This window comes from Octopus bimaculoides, chromosome 12 (genome assembly GCF_001194135.2).
Source record: "Octopus bimaculoides isolate UCB-OBI-ISO-001 chromosome 12, ASM119413v2, whole genome shotgun sequence".
NCBI lineage: Eukaryota > Metazoa > Mollusca > Cephalopoda > Octopoda > Octopodidae > Octopus > Octopus bimaculoides.
Window position 1 is genome coordinate 38,167,305 of NC_068992.1, and position 10,154 is coordinate 38,177,458.

General features: G+C 36.7%; 1 protein-coding gene across 4 annotated transcripts in view; it reads left to right on the forward strand.

Moving 5' to 3' along the window:
* Positions 1 to 770: 770 nt before the first annotated feature.
* LOC106877411 (phosphoserine phosphatase) overlaps positions 771 to 10,154 on the forward strand; it is a 20,882-nt gene continuing 11,498 nt past the window's right edge. The window contains exons 1-2 of one of the 4 annotated variants that reach the window (XM_014926308.2): positions 771 to 1,046; positions 9,464 to 9,609. In XM_014926308.2, the coding sequence (XP_014781794.1) occupies positions 9,470 to 9,609 (140 nt within the window). In that variant the 5' untranslated portion in view covers positions 771 to 1,046; positions 9,464 to 9,469. Of the gene's footprint in view, positions 1,047 to 3,472; positions 3,699 to 4,762; positions 4,956 to 9,024; positions 9,049 to 9,463; positions 9,610 to 10,154 lie in introns of those variants that run through there. The other 3 variants (XM_014926305.2, XM_014926306.2, XM_014926307.2) reach the window with 3 other exon arrangements.

Consider the following 10,154-nt stretch of genomic DNA (forward strand, 5'->3'; position numbering starts at 1 on the left):
ATGTTGTGCTCTTGATCAAAACACTTCACTTCACGTTGCTCCAGTTCAGTCAGCTGTAAATGTGTCACCCTCTGCTCTTACATTGTCGTTCTGTTCAGCGGGAATGTTAGACCGACCGATCGTCCGTCTGGGCAGCAAGGTGACGTCATTAGAAAGTTACAAAGTATGTCAAAAACGGTACTAGTTTACTGATTAGGAAGTTAAAATAAGTATCATAATGTTTCGAACGTTAATGCTTCATCAAAAAGAAAAAAGAGTAGGGAGAGAGGAAGAGAAATATGTTGTTCATGTTATTTCTATGACAACGCTAAACTACCAGACGAATGGTGAATGGCGATACAGCCATGAGACCATTCAGGTTTATGAACAAGTGCGTTATTTAGGAAACGTGTGTGAGGTATTGCTATAGCCAAATGAGAGTCATCCGGTCTTCCTTTTCGGTTAGAAGAGATGCTGACGAAGACAAAAAAATAGTTACAGAGTCTCCTCTACCCACGAAAGAAGTTAGATGTCATATGCTGAAAATATAAATCACCAACAAATTATTGTATTTCAGGATTTTGTTCCGTTCGGTATAATTCTTTCAAACGAACATAAAGCTTTCCTTATTGAAAACTTTCCTTTCTCTTTCTAATTTAGATCGATAAACGTAAAAGTTTGTCCCAATATTTGTCTTCCTTTTTCTTTCTGTCTATTATGTTGTCTTCCAATTTAAGGTATTGTAGTTGTTTTTCGTCGGTAAAATATGTTTGTCCTTTATTTTCAGTTGAGAGAATTCGGCACTGTCATGGTATTAGCTGTCAGAAGTGAAAGTAGAAAAATCTGACAAGGAACGTTACTGCTGGTTTGAGTTGATTCTTTGGCTACTGACAGCTAATACCATGACTGGCCGGAGCGAGCTATCTGTCTGTCTGTCTGTCTGTCTCTCTCTCTCTATCTATCTAATACTCGAAAGTTATTGGAACAAATTTGACACCTATATCCATGCGTTTGAAAACACACAGAGTGGTCCCGAACGCGCAGTCGCGCGTCCGCGCTAGCTAGTCGTGAGTGGTCGATCCTATTATTTTTAAACTTCAAACTACATTTGTTTTCTATTTTGATAAATTCTCTCTGTTGAAAATTATATTTTTATATTTTAAATAATTTGCAATTTCAGAAAATATATTTTTATATTAAATTTGCGTTTTCTAATTTGATAAATTCCACGGACACAGAGGTGAACGAGTGATAGATAGATAGATAGATAGATATAGAGAGAGATATAGTGAGATAGATAGACAGACAGACAGATAGATAGCTCCGGCTAGTCAGTAGCCAAAGAATCAACTCAAACCAGCAGTAACGTTCCTTGTCAGTTCTACTTTCAATTCTAACAGCTAATACCATGACAGTGCCGAGAATTCCTCTCCGACAGGTGAAGTTTAAGAGGTTCGGGATAATCAAAACTATCAAATATAAACCAAAGAACAGACTAAAGTAGAAACCTCGGTGACGTTGAAGTACAGGTTGCGGCAGAAAGGTTGCCCCGATTTCAAAGGTTAATAAAAAACAAACATACGAAGATGCATGAAAAAGCTTTGTATTTCTATGAAGTTCATTAAATGCCATTTTTTTTTCTGTTTCAGGTAGTACCCACCAAGGCCTGGAGTGGACAGCATTTAATGTACTTCATAGAAATACAATGATTTTTATTGTATCTTCATGTATTTGTTTTTTATTAATCTTTGAAATCAGGACAAACTTTCTGCCGCACCCTGCATTTAGTTAGAAAAAAAACATTAAAAGATAATATAACTATTCATTAAAAAGTAAAATAACAATGAGTTAGCTGAAATTATAGACTTAGTAAATCTGTGTCACCTAAATTTATTTTTCACGTATTTTAAAGTGAAACCATTTTTTTACGTCATTACATCTTTAAAATAAAAGTTGGTACTTTTACTGTTGTTTTTAATAAAACAAAAAACATTATTTTTCACGTAATATTTCAAATTTTCTGTTCCTAATTTTTTTTTCCCCTCATAATACACGTGCTTTTGAAACGAAAGTATTTTTCCCCAAAACTAAACTATATTTCGTTTTCGTTTCGGTATTTCAAGAAAACTATACCATTTTGATATATTCCCGTATTCTTCCAAATTGCAATGTAGTTCTCTACATTCACCGAAAACACGCGTATTATCGATGTATATTTGTTATCATTGTAGAGTGTGGCTCATACGTGTCGTTGGCTATAGAGTGGAATCTATAGCCAATATAGCATAGTAGTAACATATATTTAATAATTGTGATAGTAGTGGCTGTGTGCCTTTACAAACACCTCGTAAGCATTTAGGATCACTAAATAAATCCTGCTTTTACTGATTCCAGTTGTTGAAGTGCCTACATACTGAGGTGCCATTCCCAAGCAATTTCGGTCGGTATAATCGACTGAATTTTTTGTTTAATTTCATCATTTTCTTAAGATAATTGACAACTCAACAGTTAAAGGGAGATAATTCAGTCAGACATGGTTATGATGAATGAAAGATTACAAGATAGATTGATGCGTAAGCATTGACGAATAATAGACAGGTGGACGGTAGCAAACATACACGGTTTGTTTGATAATTATAAAAAATGGGAGGAGAAGGGTTACGTCTCTTGCTGTGTATCTACGGCTTCGCGAGGCCACTGGCGCGGAATCTTTTTCGCCTGACATGACTTAAAATGTTTTTAAATATCCTTATATAATTCTCAGGCTGAACCAACGTGATAAACCGTGATAAGACTACATCTTTTGAATTACTGACACAATCCACTCGACGGGCTTTATTCGGTTATCGTCTACCCGATTTCACTTACAAACTATAGGCTGACCTCGGCGATATTTGAACTCAGAGCGTAAAGAGCCGGAAGAAATGCTGCTAAGCATTTAGTCCGACACGCTAATGATTCTACCAGCTCGCCACCCTCCGAGGCATTTGTCTAATGTGCCACGTAGCGAGATCGAACTTGGGACTTCGTGCTTGCAAGCAAACTTCTTAACCATTAATCCATCTTTTATCAATTAAATGAAATGTTCAAACAAATTTAAATCGAATTGTAATTTATTTAATAAACAAACAAACAAAAAAACTTCGGTAGATGTGAAAAGTAGAAATATCAAATTAAATCAAAAAGAAAGAAAATTAGTGTACTTGTGAAACCCTCAGGATCAATACAAAATACAATATTTCTAACTTGAATTTATTATAGTGACCCTGACCCACTAAAAATATTTTGTGACATACTTCTGAGTCGAATACCTTACGAATCCTCTGAGCTAAGATGACAGGGTTTCAATGAATGTCAATGTAACTGACGAAAAAAAGACTCTAAAAGTATATATATTTCTTTCCCACGGTAAAATTGAAAAGAGTGTTTTTGCAGACTAAATTAACGAGTATTGGTTCATTGACCCCACATTAACTTAGGTAATTAAAACATAATATTTGCATTATCCACTGCCGAAAATATTCTTGTATAAAAATTAAAGAAATAACATTTTAAGATAAAGAAACAATAGAGAAAACGCTCATATGTCATATAATGATTTTAAAAAATATATATTTACATACTGCCGACGTTCACAATTTTCCACTGAGCTGCTGATGATACAGTCTTACCCGAACTACCGAACAAGTGGACTAGTTTTTTAAAACTTCTTTCTTTTGGTGAATATATTTCAATTTTGCTTTGCTTTACTTTTTCTTTTAAGTATTATATAATTTTCGAATAGTGTATATATGTGCATATATATCACGATTTTTAGAAAATAATTTCTTTAAAATTTTATTCAATTATGTAAATGTTAATTTTGCGAGGGAGACCAGCATTACCTTTACTGAGGGACTAAATACTGAAAAATAAATAATTTTATTTATTTTTTGTAAAATGAATTTTAGTTGCGACTTAACAGTTTATTTGACAACTAGATGGATAAATTAATATTTATTAAGTACAACAGTTTTCGTTTATAGCGACCCTGAAAGTGAAAATGCATCTCGTTTTGTTGCATCCGAGGGAACAGTACCATGGAAGCTTTATATCTAACCGGCCCGAAATGTTTCTAAAAAAGGTAGAAGGAATACCTGCAAATAAAGTTAGATGTGAATTATTTTTTTCATTTTAAAGGGGCCTTGGAAACGAAAACGGTACTATTTCAAGAAGAGTGGTCCGTGCGCGCACTCGCACACTCAACCGTCCGCGCTAGCGAGTCGTGACTAATCGATCCTACGACTACCAAGCGCGAAGGCCCGTCGCGCAAAACGTGTATGAGGGTTTTTTTCTAAACAAAGTAAACAATTTTTTTTAAACAAAGTAAATAAATTATACACTACCTGTTTTCGGTAAAGAGTCCATTAAAAAGTCGGTCTTTCAAAATCTACTGTTGTTCAATGGTATCAGTACATGAGGGACATTACAAGTAATTATCTTTTGCGTAACCCCTACTAAATTGGTGGATTTGGGCACATCGTAGAAACAGATGAATCTATGATGTGCAAGCGCAAATACAACGGAGGATGGGATACAGAGGATACAAATAGGTTTTTAGTCTTTGTACCTGACCATTCTTCTGAAACTCTTCTACCACTTATTAAAAAATTTATCAAACCATATATTCTGATTGTTGGATTCAACAAAAAAGAAATATTTTGTTTTAAAAAACCCCTCATACATGTTTAGCGCTTACGCGCTAGATAGTCGTTGTAGGATCGACTAGTCACGACTAGCTAGCGCGAGTGCGCGCACCGGGACCACTCTTCTTGAATGGTACCCAAACACAGCGCCAGGTTTTCCATTTGGACGCATACTGGTGCATCAAAAAATATTAATGTAATAATACATTTAGCCTGAAATGTCTAAAGAAGTAGCTGCCTACCGTGGACAGCGTATCAGGTCCCTGAACCGGTATCTTACGTTTCTATCGAGTACGTCTTTTTCCAGATTATTAACAACGGTTAAATCGAATAGAATTTATTTTATATAGCGCTGTTAGTGAACATTTAATCATTGTAGATTCTAATTGGATCGATCATTGATTCAGTCGCAGTTTTGACGATAAAAGTAATAAGGAGAATATGTAACTCGATGTACAATTATCGCTAAAGGACATAGCTAGAAGAGCACCGTTTTTTTTTGTTTTTTTTATTAATTATAGTTTTATCATCGATTTAAATGATCGAAGGATAAACATACACACGGGTTTCTACATGATTTTTTGTCTCCCAGATCCCATTCTGATTGACCCGAGTCTGTAATAGAAGACAGCTGCCTGAGGGGTCGAACAGTGAGATTGAACTTGCCTGCATTCACAACAGAAAACAATATAATCACATACGTGTATGAGCAATGTATGGTGATCTCTGGGTATAGCGTATCGTTTTCGCTTTTGCAAATTTGAGGTTTACTTTCAATTTTGTGGGGAAATAGCATGAGAGCAATACTGATAATAATGCTCAAGCAATAATAATTTTAGATAAATGAAGACTTTTGTGGTACTACTAAAGCAGCGCGGACCCGAACGCGCAGTCGCGCGTCCGCGCTAGCTAGTCTTGAGTGGTCGATCCTAACCCTAACCCTATCCCTAACCCTAACCCTGTCCCTAACCCTAACCCTATCCCGCGTGTGCAAATGAATACGTGTTTAGGGTTAGGGTTAGGATCGACCACTCACGACTAGCTAGCGCGACTGCGCGTTCGAGTCCGCGCTGCTTTAGTAGTACCGACCTTTTTATTATAGCAATTATTGGTTTGAAAGGAAATTTTGTTAACGTAGATCAATGCTAATTTTTAGTCAATGCTCGGCCATCACCATGCTTCGTATTTAAGGATAAAACCCTAGGTGATTGTCTCCCTTTGCCATTGTCCATTTATCTTCGGTCACGCTGCCATCTTGCAGTCACCAAAGCACCATGAAGGCAAATGATACTCCCTTCAGCCTTGGCTATTGGTTTCCAGCTGTGGTGCCGCCATGCGAATTTCAAAAAGCCAGCAGGAATTTTCTAAAATGCAGGTATGGTCCGAAAATTTCCATCCTGGAGTTCAGGATGTCCCCTGGCACGAGGAAGTCTTTAAAGATCTTTGCGCATTCGGCAATGCACCTTTTCATCCTGTTGATGTTGGGGTCCGTATTTTCCATGCGATTGAGTATGGAATCTGTCTTATAATTGCCAGATAGGGCTAGCCAGCAATGTCACGTATCAGGACTCTGAGGGAGGATGGATGATTGGAATACACTGTTTGCGAGAGTTTCCAGGGGGATCTTTCTGAATTGACGGGCACCACTTGTTTTCTTAACAAATCCCAGAAAGATCCTTCCAGTGCACTTCTGTGGGCCTGTGATGTTGTTGCGCCTGATGCTGCTGTCGTTGCACCTGTTGCTGTTGTTGCTGCTAATGCTGCCTGTGGTGTTGGCGTTGGCATCACTGGAGGTAGTGTTGGTCCCAGCATGTCGTGCAGTCATTGTTGTCATCGCTGCTGCTGTTGTTGATGGAGTCGAGGCTGCTGGTGATGGTGGAGGATGTGGTAGTGGCAACTAGTGCTATTGCTACTGCCGGTTCTGCTGCTGTTTCCGTTATAGCCAATGATGGAACTGGATCCGTTGCCTCTGCTACTATTGCTATAGTGGCCAATAGGCCTGCTATCATGAACGTCGGGGAAGCTATTGGTAAAGCTGGTGGTGGTGGCGATGCTGCTACTGTTGGCAATGCCACTGCCGTTGTTGTTAGCGATGCTGCCATCTATGGTGGCTGTGTTACTGGCTCTGTTCTCATGTCTACGGCCATTATTGCTTCAGCTTGATATACGATCCCGTTGGTTTCGCAGTAGTCTCCTATCGGGCAACTGCTTCGGATCTTGCATGAACAACCCGCCTCTTCCTGTGTCTTAGGGGCGCTAACTAGGATGCTCTTAATGTTGGGAGCGCAGCTGAGTGAGACCCTGATGTTGTGCCTTTTGAATATGGGATCATACCTATGGGAGCTAGTGAAAAGCTTATCTATTAATTTGAGGAAGAGTCCACCTATGGGTTATTCTGGTGTAAAAAGTAATTTCGTTATAACTGCCACGAAAGGTGTGTTTTCTGTCACGAAAAAATACAAGAAACTGTCAGCTGGATGAGGGAGAGATTGTCGGAGGTTGGTCAGAAAGGTTGTTGGAGGTTGGCAAGATAGATTGTCGGAGGTTGTTGGAGGGAGAGGCATCTTAGTTCCAAAATTTCAGTCTTGCAGGGCTTCATGATACACAATGTTTTTAGTTTTGCTGTTGGCTGCATCCGACATAGAGCTGTCTGTGAGAAAAAGCAGTATTGGGACACGCTTATTAAATACGTTCTGGAATCTACTGTCATCGAAAAAGTTTAACTGGTAAAATGCAGAATTATTGGAGTTATAGGCATTCAAAGTGTAATCAAATTAAATTGAAAACACGGCATGCATTGCCAACATTTAGTTATTTGGAGATGTTGAAAAAATGTCTATTAATACAATGTCTAAATTAATTACAGAAATATGTATATAACTGTTTAAATATTGAATTAGAATAGATGAAGAATAATTGTTTGATTTAGTAAATATCAAATATAACGAATCAGAGACTTATTTGAGATCGCCATTGTTGCATTAGAGCAGCTTGTGAAGCAGAAGTACCCACTCGTACTCTTACTTGTCTTGGCATTTTAAAGGTTGACTTTATCAAGGCTAATTTATTATAGCTAATATATAAATGTAGTATCTATAAGCGCAAAAAGTATGTATGTATATAAATGCATGAATGAAGTCTTTAAGGTTTAAGATTTAAATAAAGAAAGTGCAATAATAAGGTTTAGCAATTCAAAACTGTGAGTAGTGAAATGCAGAATTAGGTCCACTGATCGTGAGAATCAAATATTGATCGCTTCGCTAAAGACTGACAATTGTAAGTGCAGATGCCATGGGTTATTTCCCCTGGGTGTTTAAATAAAATATATTAGTTATATGTAGTAGATATAAGGATCCCTTCCAGGGACTCTATTATCGATTTTTTTCAACAATCTAAGTGTGTCACAAGGTTTCCAGACATGAGTTCTACTCACATCTCAAGTTTCATCAAAATTAGTAAAATGATGTAGGAGGAGTTAGCTAAAAACTCCACAAACAAACACCAACAGACAGAATTTTCCACCAGAAAAATGGATACTTTCAATGAAATTTTCTGCAAATACTTTTCTAGATGATGTAGATTACAATATACTGGAATTTAAAGGGAATAAAACAACTGGTGATATGTGTCGGTATGAAAATGTGCATACCCACCTTTTTAATTTTCAATATAATCATGATCTACACACTCTGTAAAGTATCTGTCGGAAATTTCATTAAAAAATACCCATGGAAATTAGGAGGAAAGAAGGCTGGCTCGTGTGAATTTTCCGAAACTGCTTTCCACGCCATCTGTAAGATATTCTTTTATTCCTTTACTTGTTTCAGTCATTTGACTGCAGCCATGCTGGAGCACCACCTTAAAGGGTTGAAGAAATTGACCCCCAGGACTTGTTCCTTGTAAGCCTAGTACTTATTCTATTGTCTCAGTTGTCAAGTGATGGAAGGGGGACAAACACAAACACACACACACATATGATGAGCTTCTATCAGTTTCCATCTACCAAATCCACTCACAAGGCTTTGTTTGGCCTGAGGCTATAGTAGAAGATACTTGCGCAAGGTACCACACAGTGGGACTTACCACACAGCTACACCTGCACTGCACACAACCACTTTCTAAATATTATGAGGCAATCACACACTTTTTATATCTGTTTATATAATGATACTAGACTTTTCACTTTGCAAATTGGAGGTTCCCTTTCAGCTGTTCTGTGAAACATAAAAGCAAACTGGTAATGATGCTTTAGCAACAATGAAAATGTATGCAAAGTGTGTTGTGATTTTTAAAAAAAAATATTAGGTAAATCTTCAGAAAACCCATACTAATGCTTGGATGTCTTGAAAAACATGTTACAAAAAATCACAATTAATAAAAGAAGGTAACAATATTTCGTTTTTGGATTTGGTTTGCAAGATTCTTTATATGAATTCATGTGATGAAGCATATATTATTGTGTCTGGAGAGAGTCATTCTCCATTAGTGTCTTATTATTTAACACACTCACCAGTAAAGTTTCCATTCATTTATTTATTTTTTAGTTTGTCTTTATTTAACTTTTAAGCAGTTTATTTTTGAAGTATCAATGGCTGTACTTTTGTTACGATGTTCAAACTTTTGAGAAACACTGTTGTAATGCCTAGCTTGCATTTTATTGAAGTTGTACCTATTATTAGCATCTCTTTCAAACATTACTGTTGAATCAGCATTGTAATGAACCAGTGAAATGTGTGTGTGTTAGTTGGATATTAATGTAATTTTGAAATGTAATCTTCTGGTGATGATTATGTTTTTAGGTCACGATGGGTTCCAATGATGAATTAGTGAAATTGTGGCTTTCTGCTGATGCTGTTTGTTTTGATGTTGATTCCACTCTTTGCAAAGAAGAAGCAATTGATGAACTTGCAAAGTTCTGTAGAGTTGGTGAAGAAATTAGAAAATGGTAACTCAACAACTTTTATTCATCATTATCATCATTATGATCATCACCAACACCTCCCTCCCTAACACACCATTCTCAATCTCATCACTTTAAAAAAAAAATTTTTTTCCAGTGTTTAGATTATAATTCCATTATATTATTTACATTATTTACATTTGATGGGTATTTGTCCTTATCTTGTTTGTTGTTAACGCAATGTTTCAGTTACTAATCCCAAGATTCTGAGTTTGATTCCAGGCACTGACCTGAATAATAATAATAATAATAATAATTAATTCGTTTTATTGGCCACAAGGGCTAATATCAATTAAAAAACATGTAAGGACAAAGACAGGACGAAGGTTACAAAAGGTTTTGTCCGAAAAGGTAGGAAAGTTCGTCTAAACAGAGGAAGAAGACGGAGAAAGATATAATAAATAAATAGATAAATAAATAAGTAGAACTCCCAAACGGGGAGGCGCTTCGAAAAAGGAAAGGTTACACATGGAAAACCCCATAAAACCACGGGAGCCTGGTCAGAAAAAATAAGAAAGGGGTATAGAGCC